This window comes from Rhinoraja longicauda, chromosome 18, assembly GCF_053455715.1.
Source record: "Rhinoraja longicauda isolate Sanriku21f chromosome 18, sRhiLon1.1, whole genome shotgun sequence".
Taxonomy (NCBI): domain Eukaryota; kingdom Metazoa; phylum Chordata; class Chondrichthyes; order Rajiformes; family Arhynchobatidae; genus Rhinoraja; species Rhinoraja longicauda.
The window spans coordinates 33,201,682-33,225,651 of record NC_135970.1 but is presented as its reverse complement, the minus strand read 5'-3'; the positions used below and the strand labels follow the sequence as shown (position 1 = coordinate 33,225,651).

The 23,970-nt window shown below is 41.3% G+C and overlaps 1 protein-coding gene across 1 annotated transcript in view; it reads right to left on the bottom strand.

The window, feature by feature from the left end:
* Nucleotides 1-23,970, bottom strand: part of mettl15 (methyltransferase 15, mitochondrial 12S rRNA N4-cytidine) — a 46,184-nt gene that overhangs the window by 16,745 nt on the left and 5,469 nt on the right. The window contains exon 2 of the mRNA XM_078414858.1: nucleotides 11,160-11,296. Within this exon, the coding sequence (XP_078270984.1) occupies nucleotides 11,160-11,296 (137 nt within the window). The remainder of the gene's footprint in view (nucleotides 1-11,159; nucleotides 11,297-23,970) is intronic.

The following is a 23,970-nucleotide window of genomic DNA, read 5'->3' as shown; positions in this document are numbered from 1 at the left end:
AATTTTACTGTCATTTGATTTTCTTTCCCTCTGGTGCTAGCAAATGCCATGTGCATTCAAGGTTAAATAAACTTGGATTAGTTTAGGGCGGCACGATGTCGCAGCGGTAGAGTTGCTGCCTTACAGCGAATGCAGTGCCAAAGACCGGGATTTGATCCTGACTACGGGTGCTGTCTGTACAGAGTTTGTACATTCTCCCCGTGACCTGCGTGGGATTTCTCAGAGATCTTCCGTTTCTTCCCACGCTCCAAAGACGTACAGGTATGTAGGTAAATTGGCTTGCTAAATGTAAAAATTGTCCTGTGTGTAAGATAGTGTTAATATGCGGGGATCGCTGGTAGGCGCAGACCCGGTGGGCCTGTTTCCGCGCTGTATCTCTAAACTAAATTCAATCCAAACGCAGAGGTAACCAAAGATAGAGACAAATGTTGGAGTAACTCAGTGGGTCAGGCAGCATCTCTGGAGAAAAATAGGTGATGTTTTGGGTCGGAAACCTCCTTCAGTCTGAAAGTAGTAGTGGGGGGGGGGGGGGGGGAATAAACTGGAGGGGAGAAATGGCTTAACAAATCAGGGTGGGTAACAGATGACCTCAGGAAGGATGAAACCCAGAATGGCCCATTGTTGGCTGGGGAAGGTGTGATAACAAGAGGGATACAAGGATGTGACCAGTGGAACTGCTAGAACAATTAGGGAAGAGAAGGGAGGGGAGAAAATGCACGAGTTACTTGTTACTTATTACAGAAATCAATGGTATTTATTCACAAAATGCTGGAGTAACTCAACAGGTCAGGCAGCATCTCAGGAGAGAAGGAATGGGTGATGTTTCGGGTCGAGACCCTTCTTCAAACTGAGAAATCAACGTTCATACCGCTGGGTTGTAAGCTGCCCAAGCGAAATATGACCAAATTGTTTATAAAAGGAAGTTCAATTTCACCGTTTCCATTATTGTTTCACAAGTGAGTTTCCACATCTGCTGAGAAAAAAATGTGCTGGATGATTGCATAGTAATGTCAGCCCTGCATTACAAAGTGAATTCATTAATTTCTAATTATCACAAACACAAAAATAAATTAACTATAAGCTTTAAATGCCCAGTCAAGTAAGATGCATGTTTTGGTCCATGATGCTTAGAAGGAAACTTTAATTTGAAATATAGATTGCTGGAGTCAAAAGAAATGAACAGAGAAATGTGCTTTAATGAAACAATCAGTCGATAGGCAGCCAGAGAAAGGGAGTAGTTGCAGATTTTACATCAAGTATGTTGTTCATCAGTCCTCAATGGAATATTTTCCAAAATGCAATCATTTTATCCATGATGTCCAGGGAGTTAGGAACATTCTATCCCTGAACATTGCATTAGATCATGCACTGGTTGGGAATGTAAATTATCTGTGACAATCCAATCTTCCCAATTTATCCAAATTACAGATATTCAGCCTGAATTTTGCAGGTTTATGTCACGGAATCTCAAACTCCCAAAAGGAGGTTCAAATTACAATTCTAAATGTCCCACCACGTAGGATTGGTAATTGGAACCAGTTGAACGGGCTGGATAGCTGGAATGATCATGTAAACACAATTTACCCTGCTCCGAATAGGAACCTTGGAAGAATTTGTTTATTTGGATGTTTCTGTAAAACATTTGAAGGATCCCAAAAATGGTGCAATTCTCTCACTTCTCGTGGGGAATACGCGCAAATACTAGACTGAAGCCAGTCTCACAGCCAGTCACTAGTCTCACAGCAGGCACATTAAACACCTGTCGCTGTTCATATTGCTCCAGGAAAGTTAAAAATGTAATCAGAACCCAGTGTGAAGTGAGAACCGTTCACCCATCACTGCAAATTCTAGCCCGTCCTATTTGATAAAGGCTTCATTGTGAATAACAAAGCAACCAGCTCCATCAGCAACGAACACATTTTTCATTCAGTCGGAAATCATATTTCCAAACTCTAGATTTGTTCTTCCTGAGTTTTCAAGACTAGGGTTTTCACGACGAGGGCCTTCTGGCAGACTTTTCACCTCCTCTTTTTGCCCAAACATGTTGGTTTGTGCAGACCTATTTAGACTCACATAAGACAGAAAAAGTAAAAGGAATTCAATGCAGATTGTACAAACATGGACCCGGATCGAGAAAAGGAGGTTCGAGTTACAAATCAAAATGTCTCGCCCATGCCTGAATGGTAATTGGAACCAGTTGCAGTTTGGAAAATTGGAATGATAATGTAAAAGCATTTACTAAATAGTAATATTGGTACAGTTTGGACGTTTCAATCCTTTTTGAAAACATATGAAGTTATTTCTCTTTTAAAAAATTATTTCCAAGCAGTCATATTGTAAAAGTACATAAATAAAAACTGACACAAAAGACATTATATTTACAGGAAGGTAAACATTATATTTACAGGAAGGTAAACATTATAATTACAGACGACTCAGACTTTATTTACAAAGACCTTCAGCTATTTATCACAGTCATTCGTTGCTCTTATATCTTAATGTACTTTACACTTAAACTGGTCATTAGAAATATGCAATAGTTCTTAGTGCATGTTGTCACCTTTTCTCAAGTCTACATGGTCATATTTGCTCAAAGAAAATTTTAAACTGACTTAAAGAACCTATTGTACAGAAAGTCATCTCTGACCATGTACTAAATGGACATTGTAGTAGATGTCCACTGCACTCCCCTCCAGACTTCATCAATGGTATTCTCTTTGACTGGATAGAAGGCAAACAAAGGCTTTCACATAACAATAATAAACTAAAATACTTCAAGTCCTCCTTTCACCATTTTTGTTTCTGAATATCCAGAGGCAAGAACTAGTGATCAATATACATCAGTCTGAAGAAGGGTCTCGACCCGAAACGTCACCCATTCCTTCTCTCCTGAGATGCTGCCTGACCTGCTGAGTTACTCCAGCATTTTGTGAATACCTTCGATTTGTACCAGCATCTGCAGTTATTTTCTTATAATATAAATGTACCAATGATCAAAAATGATATTCTAAGCCTTAGTTTTCAATATTCTTAACAATAATATAAGATTGGTTTACCACTTAAAATAATGGTTAGTACCCTCAACTCTACATTACTTTCATTGTATTTGGTCAAAATATTTTCACTGGCATTATATTCTTCACTGGAAATGGGATATCTGTAGCCTATATTTTGTTCCGAAACTGTGGAAATCTGTAACAAAAACAGTTCAAGCAAACTTCATATATCTAAAAGCAAATTTGAATTTGACAATCATGCATTTTCAGCCTTAAAATCCTCAATCCTTAGCCGGGTGATTTACCACCACACAACCCACTATCTTTTATTATAGAGTTTAAAACAGGCAATTAATGTAAAGATTATCATTTAAAATGACATTCTTTATAGCTTTTGTTGAAGTAAGTGGTAACATTTAACATTTTCTCTTCACAATATGTTAAACTCACCATTTTATTTATTACAGACATAACCTGTAGGCACTTAATGTGACAGAAATACATGGACAAATAGTCTAAAGAGGAGGTCTACGCAACTAGTGAAACAAATAAAGCACAAATCATTTTGATCTCAATCCTAAATTCTAGTTGCTATCTAGGAGCATTTTTGTGTCTTGAGATGGTAAATTTACCAACAGGATTTGTTGAATAATTTTGTTATTAGTTTATTCTTCAGCCTTGAAGAATAAATGAATAACAAAAGCACTATCCTAAATGTTTAACTATAGAATATTCTTTAATTATAAAATCAATGAGTGCAACATTTACAATTTACAACATCTCTGGTGAAATGGAAGAAGTGGCGTTTTGGGTCAAGACCCTTCATCACTGATGAAGGGTCTTGGCCCGAAATGTCACCTATTCCTTTTCCCAGAGATGCTGCTAGACCCGCTGAGTTACTCCGGCATTTTGTGTCTATCTTCAGTGTAAACTAGCATCCGCAGTTCCTTCTTACACATTTCCAATTTACAATAGTAAATAAAAATGATTAAATAACTACTATTTATGCAGTACTGATTTTAATATTGCTAACAATGCATAAAACATTCCATATTATTTATGAGAAAAAATTGTATCTATTCTCATAACAGGTATAATTTTATTGCACTTTAAATAGGTACCTTATTTCTTATTTCCACAAGCTTACAGATTTCCCTTCTACTGGCCAGCATGGCCTCTACCTTCATCAAATACAGGGATCAGTGTAGTCCACTGAAATCTTGAATGCATTGCATTCCCCCTCTAGTGCAGGGAAGTCCACTGGAATCTTGAATGTGTTTGGTCTTCCATCGAGCTTATACACAAAATAAGATCGGGTGCACTGGCAACTCACTAACCAGCAAATTTGCAACACCCGGTGCAACTTTCTCAAGAGTGAGTTTCAAAACCTTGCCTCCTACTTAAGAGCTCTTCGCTGGCCCTACAGCTGGAAGGGGTGGGACTGAAACCTCCAGTTGGCCATCAATTATACCACACACCGTGTTTACTTTGACATATCAAGTTCTCAGATCATGAACATTTAAGACTTGTAAAAAACACAACCCCCCCTACTTTACACGTTTGTACATTAAAGGTTCCTGGATTACCCATGATATGAAATATAAAACACCACTAGTGTTTTTAGTATCACCATTGCAATCAGTAACTGATTTTAGTTTAGTTTAGTTTATTATTGACACAGTTACCCGTATCTTAAAAAAACATGGAAAGAAGAGCTCAAGAAAAGATGCCAATGCCAAGATGCCACTTGAAGGCAGAATAGGATATTTAAAATTATTTTCTCCCCTAGGCAGCACAGTGGTGTAGCAGATAGCTCCGCTGCCTCACAGTGCCAGAGACCCAGGTCCGATCGTGACCTCGGCTGCTGTCTTGTGTAGTGTTTGCACGTTCTCCCAGTGACCGAGTGGGTTTCGTCCGGGTGCTCCGGTTTCCTCCCATATCTCAAAGACATATCTCAAAGACGTGCGGGTTTGTAGGTTAATTGGCCCCGGCGAACAGGGGCCAACGTGGATTTGGTGGCCCAAGCGGCCAGTTTCTTGCTGTATCTTTCAACCTAATTTCAATCAATGCTTAGGAAAGAACTGCCGATGCTGGTTTAAATCAAAGGTAGACTACAAAATGCTAGAGTAACTCAGCAGGACAGGCAGCATCTCTGGAGAGAAGGAATGGGTGACGTTTCGGGTCGAGCCCTTCTTCAGACTCATGTCAGGGTAGTGTAAGAAAATAACTGCAGATGCTGGTACAAATCGAAAGTATTTATTTCACCAAATGCTGGAGTAACTCAGCAGGTCAGGCAGCATCTCAGGTCGAGACCCGAAACTTCACCCATTCCTTCTCTCCTGAGATGCTGCCTGACCTGCTGAGTTACTCCAGCATGTCAGGGTAGTGGGCGGTACAGAGATAAAATACAGAGATAAGATTCAATCAATGCTTAAAGAGTTCCTGCTCAAATGCATACACATCCGAGAACTGTTTAAGAGATTGTTCAACGTGGCAAGTAAGGCGGATGTGACTGCACTGAAGCGATAACGTGATCCATCAGGATGTTGCTCGGATTAGAGGACTTCAGTTACAGGGAAGAATTGGATAGATTGAGCTTGTTTCCCCGGAGCAAACGAGGATGTAGGGTGACCTGATATAAATATATAAGATGATGAGAGACACAGATTAGATGGAGAGCCAAAATTGTTCTCTCATGAAAGAGGTGTCAAAAACAAGAGGCCAAAGATAAAGATAAAACGAAGATGCTTCAAAGGGGAACTGAGAGGCACGTTTTTATCTACATGAAGGGTGATGGAATCATATACAATGACTACATTTAAGAGATATTTAGACAGACTCATTACATAGACAAGGAATGAAAGGATTTAAGGTCTCTACCCGAAATGTCACCCATTCCTTCTCTCCAGAGATGCTGCCTGTCCTGTTGAGATACTCCAGCATTTTGTGTCTATCTTCGTTGTAGATCAGTATCTGCAGTTCCTTCCTACTTATAAAATACACTTGGACAGATACATGGATCAGAAAGATTTAGAGAGATATAGGTCAATCACAGGTAAATGGAACTAGCTTTGATGGGGCATCTTGGTTGGCATGGACAAGTTGGGCCCAAGGGCCTGTTTCCATGGTGCATGACTATGATATGGTCCGACTATGGGCAACAGGGATTAGAGTAATTGGCAAAAAGGTTGGCATGGACATGGTGGGCCAAAGGGGCCAATTCTGTGCTGTATCACTCTGCAAATATTCCATTATAAATCAAGTTTCTACTTCCAACAGCATTGACTTTTAACATTGAATGCTTGTGCATCTCTTAATAAAAATTGCTTGCAGGAAACGAATACTTTCACCTCAATATCTGCAGCAGTAAATTTACAACTTTTTCCTGTAAAATGATATATTCATACTGCATGATAGTTTTTTGGTGCATATGACATCAGGCCATAATGCATAACTCATGTACTAAAAGCTTACTTGGGTCCAAAATCTTCCACCTCGTTGAATGATATAAATAATACACAATCACATTTATATAACGACGTAACCCAAAGGGTCACAGCATGCATAAATTTTTTAAAGACTGCTTCAGAAAATGAATTGCCAAAAGAAACATGCTGCTAATGGTCTCGAAGGCTGTGATGAGGGTGCTGACCTAAACGCTTAGTTACACTTCATGAAGTTTGCAGTTTAGTTTATAGAAATGTCTTATGCTATAGAATGTACCAAACAGAACCACTTCCATTTGCAGAAAAGACTACAACACCTCCTGGTAGCCACATCTGGGCTGGGTTGTCCATGGCCACAAAGAAGGTCCCTCCTTGGCATCGGAAAACACGAGAAAAAAAGGCAGCACAATAGCATGCTAAATATTTTATATATCGATGATTAAATGATACTTTATTGTCACATGTACCTTGGTGCAGTGGAATGCTTTGTTTTGCACGCAACCTGGTAAAATCATACAGCAGACTTCACCTAGGCCCCGGGTTCGATCCTGACCTCAAGTGCTGTCTGTTTGGAGTTTGCACGTTCTCCCAGTGACCACATGGGATTTCTCCAGGTGCTCCAGTTTCCTCCCATATCCCAAAAAGGTGCGGATTCAAAGGTCAATTGGCCTCCGCAAATTGCCCCTAGTGTGAATGTGAAAGTGCGATAACGTAAAACTAGTGTGAACGGGTGATCAAAGGTCAATGTGGATTCTGTGGGCCTGTGACAGACACAAAAAGCTGGAGTGACTCAGCGGGAGACAGGCAGCATCTCTGGAGATTAGGAATGGGTGACGTTTCAGGACGAGAACCTGATATCTTTTGTGAATAATCTACATCTCCAGAAGCAGAATTTTCAGCTATATACACAGAGCACCCCATATCTGGCCAAATTGTGAATGCACAAACAAAATACAATTCGATTAATGTCCATAGTTGATAACACCATTTTTCTTTAAACTTAATTGAATAAACCTAGTTCAATTGAAAAAGTTTCCATTTTGAAAATCCCATTTGGCAACTGCTCCAATTTACAATTAATCTTATTGATTTACCATGACAATTATTTAATTTCATTCTAATCACAGGGGAATTGACAGGAATTTCAGTAGTACTTGGAGGATTCTCTGTGATTCAGCCTAGAATCCCCTGTGGAAATACTGCCAAACAGTGCATTGATCTTGACTAAATCAACACACCGTACATCAGATTCGAGTTTGTTTCTTTAACTATCTGAATAGTTAAGCAGTCTTTAAACATCTCAGAGAAATTAGTAACATATTTTGTACCAGAGGCTACCTACATATGACTGAAATGCATAAGCACTGTAGGAGTTTTGTTTTAATTGTTTAGGTTAAGGTTAGTTCTTCATGTTTGTTTAGATCCTTAATATTATACTCACACAACTACTTTAATAAATAAGCCCACCATACAATGTGGTGGACTGTACAAGTCGGTTCGGGCCCAACATTTGATCTTGTTTTGTGACAAATTAATCTCAGCCATGGTCATAATGGGGATTGCAATTGGCTCCAGCACTTTCAAACCAGTGGGAAGAAAAGTAGACAATTTGTCAGGGCTACCACTACCGGTGCCGCAATTCAGCAACTGCTTTTGAAAATTGTGTTTGTGAAGGTAAATTATGCTGACCAGCTTCCTTGTTTTACTGTCTGCCACAATTACAGGGCAGCACAGTGGTGCAGATGGTAGAGATGCTGCCTCACAGCAGCAGAGACAGCACCGTGTTCGATCCTGACCTCGAGTGCTGTCTGTGTGGAGTTTGCACGTTTTCCCAATGACTGCATTGGTTTCCTTCGTGCGCTCTGGTTCCCCACCCCCTCCCCACCCTATCCATAGGACGTGCAGGTTCGTGGGCTAATTGGCCCTCTGTAAATTGTGTGCGACTGTGTGTAGTGTGTAGGGAGTGGATGAGAAAGTGGGATAACATAAAACTAGTGTGTAGGAAGGAACTGCAGATGCTGGTTTAAACCGACGACAGTCCCAAAAAGCTGAACTCGCTCAGCGGGACAGGCAGCATCTCTGGAAAGAAGGCATGGGTGATGTTTCGGTTCAAGACCCTTCTAAGACTGGTTAGGGATAAGGGAAACGAGAGATATAGACGATGATGTGAAGAGAACATTTAATAGAACTAGTGTGAACGGGCGATCGCTGGTTGGCGTGGACTCGGTAAGCCAAAACGCCTGTTTCCATGCTTATCTCTAAACTAGACTAAACTAAGTTTACTGTTGGGCATTAGCATAGGGAAAATTAATTCATGGCACATTACTGACATCCTTTACAATTTAGAAAAGCATGCCCTATCACCAAGTTTGACGCTTGAATAGGAAGCAATTTGTAAAGGATGTGTGAAGTGAGGGAAAGGCTAGAACTAAATGGCTGACAATCCAGATCTTTGGCATCATGTGCTTTTTTCTGAAATTTAGTCTCAGAAAAAAAAAGAAAACATGTGTTAGAGAGTCATAGAGTGATACAGCGTAGAAACAGGGCCTTCAGCCCAACTTGCTCACACCAGCCAACATGTCCCATGTACACTAGTCCCACCTGCCTGCGTTTGGTCCATATTCCTCCAAACCTTTCCTATCCATGTACCTGTCTAACTGTTCCTTAAATGTTGAGATAGTCCCTGCCTAAACTACATCCTCGGGCAGCTTGTTCCATACATTCACCATCCTTTGTGTGAAAAAGTTACCCCTCAGATTCCTATTAAATCTTTTCCCCTTCACCTTAAACTTATGTCCTCTGGTCCTCGATTCACCTACTCTGAGTAAGAGACTCTGTGCATCTAAGCACAGCTTAAGCAATTTTGTTCTATCCAATTGTAACAGTCACGCATCGACGTTCCTTTTCTGCCTTGCTCTCCTTGCTAAACATCTCTCAGTTCACTCCCACACCAGAAATTGGAATTTCTAGTTATCCAAACGAAAATGTCAATTCAAATCTTGATGGGATCCAAGAATTGAGGGAGGAAATCCAAGGTGCTGAATGCGTCGATTCCAATATCTGTTGAGATAGACACAAAATGCTAGAGTAATTCAGCGGGACAGGCAGCATCCATCTCTGGAGAGAAGGAATGGGCGACGTTTCGGGTCGAGACCCTTCTTCAGAAGAATAAAGGAAGGGTCTCGACCCAAACGACAGCCAGAGGGGTGGGGGGGGGGGGGGGGTGGTGGAGGGGGGGGGGGAAGGGGGGAGTGGGGGAAGGAGGGGAGGGGAGAGGGGGTAGATGTGAGTGGGAGGGGGTGGGGGGGAGGAGGGGAGTGGGGGAGGAGAGGGTGCTGCACCAATGCAGGGGAGATTTGGGCCCACCTGGTGTCGTGCTTTATATAATTGCTTGAAATGTAATGTATTTCGTCAAACTCTCCATTCACTGCCATACTGGCCAAATCTTTATTTCCAACTAATACGTTCCATCGTTAGTCATGCCTCAAAAAGGTTTATACGTGTTCCTAATCCCAAACAATAAAAATCTTTCTAACCCAGTTTTCAAGAAGCGATTGCCCAGCATCCAGCATCCATACCGACTGTCTGAACTGGATGAACATCAGAGCAAATGCAATAATCAATTTCAAACCTTCCAGTGACCTGTTAGCAAATTATTTAGAAACAAAGGTATGACGCAAGGATTGTGGCGAATACTATCAATGCACACCCAAGCAGACTGGTGCACTTCTGGAAGTTTATCCTAAGAGACAAGTACGTCAAAATGTTCAATAAATTGAGCAAGTCAATTCTCGCTTGGAGTTGAAATAGGCGATAACATTTTCCATCGTCAGTCCATTAAAATGTCCAAGTGCACAAGTTCTTCGAAAGGGAAATACTACATCAAAACAATGGTCAATAAACGTGGACATGCAGTGGCCATGGGGTCAGCATTGAAAATGCTCATCTGTATCAGGGCTTATGATTTCTTGCAATCTTACTGGGCTGCATGTTGTAGAAAGGAAATTAATGCGTTTAAATAAACACAATCGCGTTCATTATCTTTTTGTCGAAGAAGTTAACATGTAAAATAGCATTTAACATAGAAACATAGAAAATAGGTGCAGGAATAGGCCATTCGGCCCTTCGAGCCAGCCGCCATTCAATATGATCATGGCTGATCATCCTAAATCAGCACCCCATTCCCGTTTTCTCCCCATTGATTCCCATAAGAGCTATATCTAACTCTCTATGAGTGCATTTTGTCTGCAGCTTAAAACTTTGCTTCATACCGAACCACCAGAAGTCACTACACGTGCGTGTGGCTTTTATTATACGACAAAACTTACTCTTGATAGTCCACGGGTTCTGCATATCCCGGTGGTTCTGCATATCCCGGAAACTTACCATGCAGTGATATTAAAGTCGGCATTTTATAAAACTGCGTTTAAAAATTGCTTTTGCAGATCTAGTCACACTTCCTTAGTTTGATTAGATTTGAGTTCTACATTGCAAGTTAATACTGCAGCTTTGGACATATTTATTGATTGCTTGCTTTTACGACGTACATTCCAACACTGTGTCGAAGTTCCTTTGTTAATGAATTAATTAATAAGTAGCAACACCAGAATTAAAATGCTACTGATAATTTTAAATTGTCATAAATTTGTTGATTATTCTTGAATTTTCTGCTTACAAAAGAATGTAATTGTCTTCCACCAGTCTATGAGGTACTTACTGATACGTTTCTGAAACTTGTTGAGCAATTCCATATGCCATTGGATCTCTGTCAAGGGCAAAGACCGAGATGTCAGGAGCTTGGGAAAGGATTGCCTTTGTATGGCCTCCTGCTCCAAAAGTCATATCTAGAAATACCTGGCGAGAAAAAAAAGACAAAAATGCCAATTAAATTTGAGTAAGAAAATGTTCTGGTGATTGACAAGTGTTTTCATAATTGATGGGATGTTCCTTTACAGCCATATTTAGAGATACAGCGCAGAAACAGGCCCTTCGGCCCACTGGGTCCGCGCCGCCCAGCGATCCCCGCACATTAACACTATCCTACACCCACTAGGGACATTTTTTTTTACATTTGCCCAGCCAATTAACCTACAAACCTGTACGTCTTTGGAGCGTGGGAGGAAACTGAAGATCTCGGAGAAAACCCACGCAGGTCACAGGGAGAACGTACAAACTCCGTACAGTACAGCACCCGTAGTCAGGATCGAACCCGAGTCTCCGGGCGCTGCATTCACTGTAAGGCAGCAACTCTACCGCGGTGCCACCGTGCCGCCCTGAAATGCCCATGACTTGTGGGCAGCATGGTGGCACAGAGGTAGAGTTGCTGCCTTACAGCGCCAGAGACCCAGGTTTGATTCTGACTACGGGTGCTGTCTGTACGGAGCTTGTATGTTCTCCCTGTAACCATGTGCGTTTTCTCCTGGTTGTTCCGGTTTCCTCCTACGTTCCAAAGACGTGCAGGTTTGTAGGTTAATTGGCTTCCGTAAATTGTAAATTGGCCCTAGTGTGTAGGATAGTGCTAGTGTACGGCGTGATCGCTAGCCGGCGTGGATTCGGTAGGCCAAAGGGCCTGTTTCTTTTGCTATATCTTTAAAGTCTTAAGTCTAATCAGTTGCCGCGATAGCCTCTCATTGTCACCCACTGCAACGTACGTGAGCTAACAGTGACCACCAATACCCCATCATCTCCATCTTGGTTAACTATCTAGACCACCTGGTTCCAAGCATGCATGAATTAGGCTTAAGTTACCGTTATCTTCTTTAGCCTGTATTGATCTTACATGTCTTACTGCTATTTCAATAGACCACTGGCATTCATTAGCTACACATCATGGGGTAAAATGACAAAACGCAAGAAAAAAAATTGCAGATGCTATGAATTAGAAATGAAAGCACAAAATACGGGGGAGTGAAATACTGAGAAAACTCACAATTTGTCAGAAATCTAAAAGTAAAACTAAAAAACTGGTGGAAATTTGAAGCAAATAACGCTTCAGTCTGAAGAAGGGTCTCGACCCAAAACGTCACCCATTCCTTCTCTACAGAAATGCTGCCTGTCCCGCTGAGTTACTCCAGCATTTTGTGTCTATCTTCGATTTAAACCAGCATCTGCAGTTCCTTCCTACAAATAACACTGGAAACAGTCCAGAGGCCCAGTTGTATCGCTGTAGGAAGAGATAGAGCCAATGACCTAGTAAGCTACCCTCTACAATGGAAGATCATGGATTGAAAATGTCAACTCTACCATCCCCTCCCACATACACTACCAGCATCCCCAAGTTGCCTTGCTCTTACACCAGAACTGATCAGTCCTGATGCAAACTAAAACATTTGTAAATTGACTTTGTTGAATTCAGTGTGAAGCCCTAAGGGCTACAAGCTCTGCCTAGATGAAAGATGCGATGTTGTTTCTTGAGCTTACATTAGACTTCATTGGAACACCAAGAGGCCAAAGAGAATGAGGCAAGACAGAACAGGGTGGGGACGAGGAATTAAAGCGACAGGCAACTGGAAGTTCTGCCATCCTTGCATTGTGAATGGAGATGTTGTGCCAGACAAGTCACCTATCTATGTTTAACTTCGCCTGCATAGAAAAGTCCATATTCTCAGCACTGAATGCAGCACACCAAATTCGGAAAAAAAAAGCAAGAGAATTTGGACCAAACGCGGGCAGGTGGGACTAGTGTAGCTGGGGCAAGTTGGGCCGAGGGGCCTGTTTCCACGCTGTTTCACTCTATCACTCTATAATTGCTCCTTCATCTGGAAGGAGGGTTTTGAGTGAAAGGGCAGGTGTGGCATTGTCCAAGGTTGCATGAGAAGGTGTATGAATGGGAGAATGGGCACAGTTGGAAATGGCAGAGTGAGTCAAGTACATTGAGGGAAACCCTCGGGATGCTTAAAATGGAGGAGGGAAAGGTATGTCTGATGGCGGCATCTTGTTGCGTGGCAGTTTTGAAGGAATATCATTAAATATGGAGGTTGGTGGGATTAAAAAATGAAGAAAAAGGAAAACCTATTATCGTGAAACAGTTCGGGTGACCTTTCATGTCTCAGCATGTAACTACCTTACTCTTGTCCAGAACCATGAAAAAAAACACCATCCTGTTTAAATATTTTAATGAGGAAATGTTTAAATTTATGAATCCAGACTCGACAGAATCATTATTGTTAATTATGTGTTGACGTAACTCTTATTGACTTATTAACTCGGGTCTGAAGAAGGGTCTCAACCCAAAACGTCACCCATTCCTTCTCTCCAAAGATGCTTCCTGTCCCGCTGAGTTACTCCAGCATTTTGTATCTTTCTTTGATTTAAACGAGCACCTGCAATTCTTTCCCACTAATATTGACAGCCTGGCCCCAGATGTTCAGAGAAAGAAACAGGTAGTTAAAACTTCAGCTCTCTCAACATTCCCTTCAGCTTACAAAAGGGCTCTTTGGTTCGACACACACACCACATGCGCACACAGATACACACACAACAATATTAAATTTGGTCAATTTTCATATGTGACGGGCACAAAGAGCTGATTGACTCCGTGAATGTAGATTTATTTAAGTTTTTTTGGCACAAACCGCAGGCATTGCCACTTTCATTTCACTGCACATCGTGTATGTGTATGTGACAAATAAACTTGACTTGACTTGTGTTCACTGTAAGTTTGGATGCAGAGCCAAACACATGACCAGTGGCACTTCAGCAAATTACTGAGGGAGCATTGCTGCAGATAACAGACGTGCCATCCATCGGCAGATGTGTTGAAAGGGCTCCTATCTGCCTGTTCATGGGATGTCTGCTTCTCCTACTGCTGTTTTTGACATCTTGCCTCGTTCAACCTGACAGCGCCATTGGTACCATAATAGGGACCTGCCCAAAGCAATTCATCGTAAGGAAACTAACATATAATAGAGCACTATTTCATCCATTTACTCTGGTGACACTTGTAAACCGGACAAGCAAAATCCTAATGGTCAACAATTGGTTGCCACTTTCTCTTAGTTTTGCAGCTTACTTTAGACTTTAGTGATGCAGTGTGGAAACAGGCCCTTCGACCCACCGAGACCAACAATCCGACATTAACACTATCCTACATACAAGGGACAATTTTACAGAAGCCAATTAACCTACAACCCTGTACGTCTTTGGAGCGCGAGAGGAAATCGGAGCACCCGGAGAAAACCCACGCAGTCATAGGGAGAACGTACAAACTCCATAAAGACAGCACCCACAGTCAGGATCAAACCATGTCTCTGTAAGGCAGCAACTCTACCACTGCGCCACTGTGCTGCCCCTAATGTCTACTAATATGCAATATTAAGATAAGGTAAATGTACGACCGGTCATTGCTGCTACTGTGATACCTAATCGAGTTGGTTTGGATTAGATAATGAGATGGGTGCATACATTCAGTTGATTACATTCAATAAACCAAAACAGTTCCTTTTATTCCTTTTAATTTTTCTCACACTTATCTTGAGGAGGAAGAATACTAAGGACGAATAACAATTTACACAAGACTATTAAAATGAATGTTTTGTTTAATGATCGGGTGAGGATTCCAACAGAAAGGTTTTTAATGGAAGAGTGAACCTGGTGAATTACTGGTAATGAACTGACATTATTTGGAAGAAAGCACCTGTGCAAAATAGACACGAGACAAATATTTAGTGCGGCATATTGCTTTAGCCTAGAAATTGGCCACATTCATTAACAAGTTTACTGGACATTGTTGCATAATAACTTGTATATCAACATATCAAATTTAAACTTTGTAAGTGGTATTTCATCCTAATTATTTGAGAGCATATACTGCCTGATCTACGAGATTTCATTCTGACAATGTCTGCTCATTAGAAAGGCTAATGAGAATATTTTTCCTTGAAGATCAACAACATTATTTTTCTGTCAACAAAGGATCATTGTCAGATGTACATTTACATCATTATAATTCATGTAATTCTGCAATCAAGTGGCAATAATTACAAATCTTGCTGCTAATCCATTTAGTAGGATAAATTTCCATTGTGAAAACACAAATACTGCAATCTATAGCAAGCGCAGCTGCGGTACATTAATTCAACAATTAACACTGCATTCAAATATTGGAGCCACTTACTTGGATATGGGAAAGTCAGATCAGTCCATTCAGCCCCTCAAGTCTGTTTACCCATTCAGTGTAATCATGGCAGATCTGACTCCATTCCTTTGTCTTCCATTTTACATCAGATTTTACACATTTGCTTAACAAAGCTTTATCGATCTTCAAAATTAAAATGAACTGACCTGGTGGGATATGAAGGGCGGAGGGTTCTTCAGTGAGTAATTTGGACATCGTTTGGAAAAGTATTGAGTGTTTTCCAGTAAATTAAATTATCTTTCCCATAAATTATTTTTGCACAATTTTGCAACTAACTAGGCAAGTACAACAGCTAATTTTTGGTCAGGTTGAAATATGAGCAATGGTTTAATTTAGAGATACAGCGTGGAAACAGGCCCTTCGGCACACCAGGTCCGCACCGACCAGCGATCCCCACATATTAGCACTATCCTACACACACTAGGGACAATTTTTTTTTAACATTTACCAAGTCAATTAAGCTACATACCTGTACGTCTTTGGAGAGTGGGAGGAAACCAATGGTGGAAGGAACTGCAGATGGTGGCTTAAACTGAAGACAGACACAAAATAAACTGGAGTAGCTCAGCGGGTCAGGCAGCGTCTCTGGAGGAAAGGAAGTGGTGACGTTTCGGGTCGAGACACTTCTTCAGACTGCAAGTCTGCCTGTAGACGGGTCTCGAACTGAAACGTCACCCATTCCTTTTCTCCAGAGATACTGTCTGACCCGCTGAGTTACTCCAGCTTTTTGTGTCTATCTCAGAAATCTGAACATTTGAATTATAAATAATTAATAACACAGAAGCAGCCAACTCTACCGCACAACTATTAGCAGTGTCTAGACTCCACAAAAACCCTTAGCTTCATACAATTCTATTAATACGTCACTCTTTTCCCTCCATATGCTTAACCAGTCGCCTCTTGAAGACATTTATGAAATAAATATCAAGTACTCAGAGCAGCCAGCTCCACATTTTGATCACTCCTTAAAGGTGTTTTTAGACAATAGACAATAGACAATAGGTGCAGGAGTAGGCCATTCAGCCCTTCGAGCCAGCACCGCCATTCAATGCGATCATGGCTGATCACTATCAATCAGTACCCCGTTCCTGCCTTCTCCCCATACCCCCTCACTCCGCTATCCTTAAGAGCTCTATCCAGCTCTCTCTTGAAAGCATCCAACGAACTGGCCTCCACTGCCTTCTGAGGCAGAGAATTCCACACCTTCACCACCCTCTGACTGAAAAAGTTCTTCCTCATCTCCGTTCTAAATGGCCTACCCCTTATTCTCAAACTGTGGCCCCTTGTTCTGGACTCCCCCAACATTGGGAACATGTTATCTGCCTCTAATGTGTCCAATCCCCTAATTATCTTATATGTTTCAATAAGATCCCCCCTCATCCTTCTAAATTCCAGTGTATACAAGCCCAATCGCTCCAGCCTTTCAACATACGACAGTCCCGCCATTCCGGGAATTAATCTAGTGAACCTACGCTGCACGCCCTCCATAGCAAGAATATCCTTCCTCAAATTTGGAGACCAAAACTGCACACAGTACTCCAGGTGCGGTCTCACCAGGGCCCGGTACAACTGTAGAAGGACCTCTTTGCTCCTATACTCAACTCCTCTTGTTACGAAGGCCAACATTCCATTGGCTTTCTTCACTGCCTGCTGAACCTGCATGCTTCCTTTCATTGACTGATGCACTAGGACACCCAGATCTCGTTGAACTCCCCCTCCTCCTAACTTGACACCATTCAGATAATAATCTGCCTTTCTATTCTTACTTCCAAAGTGAATAACCTCACACTTATCTACATTAAACTGCATCTGCCATGTATCCGCCCACTCACACAACCTGTCCAGGTCACCCTGCAGCCTTATTGCATCTTCCTCACAATTCACACTACCCCCCAACTTAGTATCATCTGCAAATTTGCTAATGGTACTTTTAATCCCTTCGTCTAAGTCATTAATGTATATCGTAAATAGCTGGGGTCCCAGCACCGAACCTTGCGGTACCCCACTGGTCACTGCCTGCCATTCCGAAAGGGACCCATTTATCCCCACTCTTTGCTTTCTGTCTGTTAACCAATTTTCTATCCATGTCAGTACCCTACCCCCAATACCATGTGCCCTAATTTTGCCCACTAATCTCCTATGTGGGACCTTGTCGAAGGCTTTCTGAAAGTCGAGGTACACCACATCCACTGACTCTCCCTTGTCAATTTTCCTAGTTACATCCTCAAAAAATTCCAGTAGATTTGTCAAGCATGATTTCCCCTTCGTAAATCCATGCTGACTCGGAACGATCCCGTTACTGCTATCCAAATGCTCAGCAATTTCGTCTTTTATAATTGACTCCAGCATTTTCCCCACCACTGATGTCAGACTAACTGGTCTATAATTACCCGTTTTCTCTCTCCCTCCTTTCTTAAAAAGTGGGATAACATTTGCTATTCTCCAATCCACAGGAACTGATCCTGAATCTATAGAACATTGAAAAATGATCTCCAATGCTTCCACTATTTCTAGAGCCACCTCCTTAAGTACTCTGGGATGCAGACCATCAGGCCCTGGGGATTTATCAGCCTTCAGTCCCATCAGTCTACCCAAAACCATTTCCTGCCTAATGTGGATTTCCTTCAGTTCCTCCATCACCCTAGGTTCTCCAGCCCCTAGAACATTTGGGAGATTGTGTGTATCTTCCTCAGTGAAGACAGATCCAAAGTAACGGTTTAACTCGTCTGCCATTTCTTTGTTCCCCATAATAAATTCCCCTGCTTCTGTCTTCAAGGGACCCACATTTGCCTTGACTATTTTTTTCCTCTTCACGTACCTAAAAAAACTTTTGCTATCCTCCTTTATATTATTGGCTAGTTTACCCTCGTACCTCATCTTTTCTCCTCGTATTGCCTTTTTAGTGGCACACACTTCTATCAGGTCTCCCCTGAACCACCAGCAATCCAGACAAAACAATCCCAAATTTGTCAAACCTCAACAGGCCATGACACCTCTGTTGAGACCTGATGCAGGCTCATGATCCAAAACGATGATTATCCCATTACCTCCACAGATGTTGCTTGACCCACTAAGTTCTTCCATGAATTTGACTTTGGCACCTTACTGAAGTGAGTAGCCATCCGACAACAGGCTTTGCCTGCACTTTGCAAAGCACAAAGCACCAGAAGCAGCTGTCTGGGATGTCACAATCCAAGTGTTGATTGTAGGGACAAAGGATTCAGTGCCCCCGCCCATTTATAAAGAGGGCATCGCATTGACACAAAGTTATCAGGAGAGGTTGAGCAGGCTAGAACTTTATTCCATGGAGCGCAGGAAACTAAGGGGTGATCTTATAGTGTATAAAATCACGAGGGGAATAAATTGGGTAAAATATGCACAGAGCCTTTTACCCAGAATCAAGAATCAGAACTCATAGGTTTAAGGTGAGAGGGAAAAGATTTAATAGGAACCTGAGGGGCAACTACTTTACTCAGACAGAGAGTGGTGGGTGTATAGAACGAGCTGCCAGAGGAGGTAGTTGAGGCAGGTGCAATAACAATATTTAAAAGACACCTGGACAGGTGCATAGAAAGGAAAGGTTTAGAGGGAGATGTGCCAAATTTAGGCAAATGGGACTAGCTTAGGTGGGGCATCTTGGTCGGTATGACCGAGTTGGCTTGAAGGGTCTGTTTCCATGTTGTATGACTAAGAGTGATGATATACTGCACAATCAGTTCGTCTGATTGAACTGAGCCAATTTCAACACAATGGTTAATCGATATGTTTAATTTGTATGAAATTGTGTTTTAATGACTTTCATTATGCCACGCTTCATCAAGAGTTAATTAGAACTGCCTTTGGAGAGATTTTGTGGTGTACATGCTATATATATCCAATCCAGACTAGAGGGAGATGCCACCATAACGCTTCTGAATTATACTGAAGTGAGTAGGGTTTGAGTCACATTATCTCCCTTACACGATGCTCACATCACTGACGGAAGTGAACTGACCAAAGGACACGAGCCACGTTTTTAAAACTCTACTTATGTTTTTAAGTAGGCATGTGGATCTCTAAGATAGTGAATTTTGGTCTCCTAATTTGAGGAAGGACATTCTTGCTATTGAGGGAGTGCAGCATAGGTTCACCAGGTTAATTCCCGGGATGGCGGAACTCACATACCATGAAAGAACGGGTCAACTGGGCTTGTATTCACTGGAATTTAGAAGAATGAGAGGGAATCTTATAGAAACATATACAATTCTTAAGGGATTGGACAGGCAAGATGCAGGAAAAATGTTCCTGATGTTGGGGCAGTCCAGAACCCGGGATCACTAAGAATAAGGGGGAGGCCATTTAGGTCAGAGATGAGGAAAATCCTTTTCACCCAGAGAGTTGTGAATCTGTGAAATTATCTGCCACAGAAGGCAGTGGAGGCCAATTCACTGGATGTTTTCAAAGGAGAGTTAGATTTAACTCTCAGGGCTAATGGAATCAAGGGATATGGGGAGAATGCAGGAACGGGGTACTGATTTTGGATGATCTGCCATGATTATATTGAGTGGCAGTGCTGGCTCGAAGGGCCGAATGGTCTACTCCTGCACCTATTTCCTATGTTTCTATGAATTGTTCGGAGGTGCCCTGGAATGAAGTTCAGAACCAAACCATTTTGCTCTTGTATTCACGGGGTGATTTCTTGAAGAAGCAGAAATTTAAACAAGAAGTGTAAAAATTTGCATTATCAGCACTCTATAACTGTGAAGCCCTCTGGTGGACAAGTTCTACCCAGTAGATCCGGACTCTGCAGTACCTTCGTGCACAAGACATTTCAAAAGACGGTAGATGCAAAATGCTGGAGTAACTCAGCAGGACAGGCATCTCTGGAGAAGGAATGGGTGACGTTTCGGGTTGAGACCCTTCTTCAGACTGATGTCAGGGGAAGAGAGAGAGATACTTAGATAAGGTAATGTAAGGTGTGAATTCAGGACAAAGGGGATGGAGATCAAGGAAAATGTAGAATATATCATTAACAGCTGGGAGAAGGTAACAACAAAGCAAACAGAGATAAAAATGTAGTCGCAGACAGTCAGACTGGTCGGAGAACTGTGAATGGGGAGGGATGGAGAGAGGGGAGGGAAGGAGCAAGGGTTACTTGAAGTTAGAGAAGTCAATATTCAAAGATGTCGAAGTCCAAAGATCCAAAATGTATTTATTCCATATTTCAGAGAAAAGAGATAGTACGTATGTATACATTTGAGGATAGTTGGGGTGTAAACTGCTCGAGTACAATACGAGGTGCTGTCCTTCCTTTCATCATTTAGAATGATGGGTTGGGTGGCAGATGGGACAATGTCACATATGGTGGGTTTCCAGCTTACTAAAGAATTTGGATAATTTATGAATGAGATTCAGTGTGCAGCATTTTGGAAATAGTAGATCTGAATACATTTGTATTTCAGTCCTTATGCTCATTAATCCACTGGAACATGAGCACAAGAAACCCACGGCTTTAATTATATGCCAATGGCAATTCAAAGCTATGGATTTCTTGAGCCAATGTGACCAACTGATCAGAAACCTATTCATTTTCAACTTTCATTTTAAGCAAGTATTTCATCCCTCTCTCTTTCCTGCGTGATTAGAGATGGTCTGTTCAAAATCACCCACTAAACATTGAAAACTTTTCTCAATGGACTTCTTGCAAGATTAAAAGGTAATTTGTCCATCTAGAGGAGAGATCAGTTTCTTATAGCCAGAGTAAAAATAAATTTAAAGAAGTTCAATCATTCAAAAACCATCATTTTTCTACAGAGTTTAAAGAAAGCAGATTCTACATTCTCAGGAAACTTTCCTATCTGTACAGATTCTATCCCAGAAATTTTGGAAAGAATCAAAGTGCACAAAATGAATGTGGCATGTCCCCAGTGTGCATTATATTTGAAGTTATTTAAGATCATCACATTTTTTTCCATATAAAATAATATATTTGAGTTTAAAGATTGTCAATGTGGAGACACAAACAAATCATTTTGTCCATCAAAAATCTTAAACAAGGATAATGAAGTAATGCACCAACAAGCCAACAACATACCCCTCTGCACCATGTTTTTAGTTTCCACAAGGTAATGTAAGGTGTGAAAACATGACAAAGGGGATGGAGATCAAGGAAAATGTAGAATAGATCATTAACAGCTGGGAGAAGGTAACAACAAAGCAAACAGAGCTAAAATATAGTCGGAGACAGTCAGATTGGTCGGAGAACCCACTGACCCACTACTCCAGTCTGAAGAAGGGTCTCAACCCAAAATGTCACCCATTCCTTCTCTCCAGAGATGCCGCCTGTCCTGCTGAGTTACTCCAGCATTTTGTGTCTTTTTTCTGTAAACCAGCCTCTGTAATTCCTTATGTCCACAACACTACAATTCAAATGAGTGCCACGTGATCTTTAGCATCTGCCCCAATGAGAACCTATGGCTTCAGTTAAATGATTGCTTGGAAAAACATTGTCTCATTCACAGTCTCACTGATGGAAAATCAGCCTAGGTTCTTGAGTTGAATCCACAGAGAAGGTCTCAAATTCTCTGTGCAGGAAAGAACTGCAGATGCTGGTTTAAATCAAAGGTAGACACAAAATGCTAAAGTAACTCAGCAAGCCAGGCAGCATCTCTGGAGAGAAGGAATGGGTCACGTTTTGGGGTCGAGACCCTTCTTCAGACCCGAAACGTTACTCAAATCCTCTGACCTAGAATTCCAATGGACACTATATTTTGTAAACAATCATGCCCACAAAGCCGTTATTCTGTAAAATTATTTTAAAAGAACACTTTTCTTCTTTATAGATCCTTTTATTACATAATTAAAACATGGTACATCTGCCAATTTCAGTTTAACAATAATTTAACAATAATTTGTCTCAATTTCAATTGATTGCCATTTTGCTTGCTAATTATGAATGAATGAATGAATGAATGAATGTTTATTGGCCAAGTATGCATATACAAGGAATGTGCCTTGGTGCTCCGCTCACAAATGACAACACAAACATAGTTAACAATTAAGAATAAAGCATAACCACATCAAAACAATAAGGATACAACATTACGGTCTAAACATGTGGGTGAAAATAAACCAGAGCAAAAAAGAGATTACAGAACAATTATGGAACATTTTTAATCCAATATACCTACAGTATTTAGAAATAACCCTCATTTGATGCATACGATGTAACTTGAGAGAGAAAAAAAACATATGTACTCTTCTTGAGACGATCCTTGTGATCAGTAACTTCGCAGGGAACAAAATGGATGACGGGGGAAAGAAAGTGTATGTAATGTCTGGTAGTTGTTAAAAAAAAACATCCGCAGCATGTCAATCGGACTAACTAAACTGAGAGCTCTGGTTTAATTAAGCAGTCTCCAATTAGCTCGTCCAGCACTTCTCGAACCAGTGTTCGCGATGACTCAGTCCTCTGACTCATCTAGTCAAACTTTTTACCGGAAGCCAAAAAAATGTTAAGACTGCAATAAGTTTGTTATAAGAAAAAGTGACCCTGAACACAATGGAGTATAATAGCTCATCAGGAGAATCTTGAAATATCACACTGAAGTGATGGCTGGCAATCAGATTTCCCTTCTCCAAACTTTGTAAAATTGCCACATTAAATATCACTTTGCATAGTGGTTGTTGTGCTAATGAATCACAAAATCAGTTTATGGGGTTTTAATGAGAATGGAATGTTTTGAAAATGAATTTGCAATGAAACACCTGGTGTTTTAGGTGGTTACTGTATGGCTGTGCAACATTTAGGCAAACGTGCTTTGGAGAGAACTGTGGGGAGAAGTTATCTTATAGAACTTATCTTACAGAGGTGTATAAAATCTTGAGAGGAATAGATCAGGTAGATGCAGTCTCTTGCCCAGAGTGGGGGAATCGAAGACCAGAGGACATAGGTTCAAGGTGAAGGGGAAAAGATTTAATAGGAATCTGAGGGGTAACTTTTTAACACAAAGGGAGGTGGGTGTAGGGATCAAGCAGCCAGACGAGGTAGTTGAGGCTGGGACTATCCCAATGTTTAAGAAACAGTTAGACAGGTACATGGATAGGACATGTTTGGAGGGATATGAACCAAACGCAGGCAGGTGGAATTAGTGTAGGAACATAGAAAATAGGTGCAGGAGGGCATTTGGCCCTTTGAGCCAGCACCGCCATTCATTGTGATCATGGCTGATCATCCACAATCAATAACCTGTGCTTGCCTTCTCCCCATATCCCTTGATTCCACTAGCCCCTAGAGCTCTATCTAACTCTCTTTTAAATTCATCCAGTGAATTGGCTTCCACTGCCTTCTGTAGATGGGGCATGTTGGCTGGTGTGGGCAAGTTGGACTTAAGGGCCTGTTTCCACAATGTAT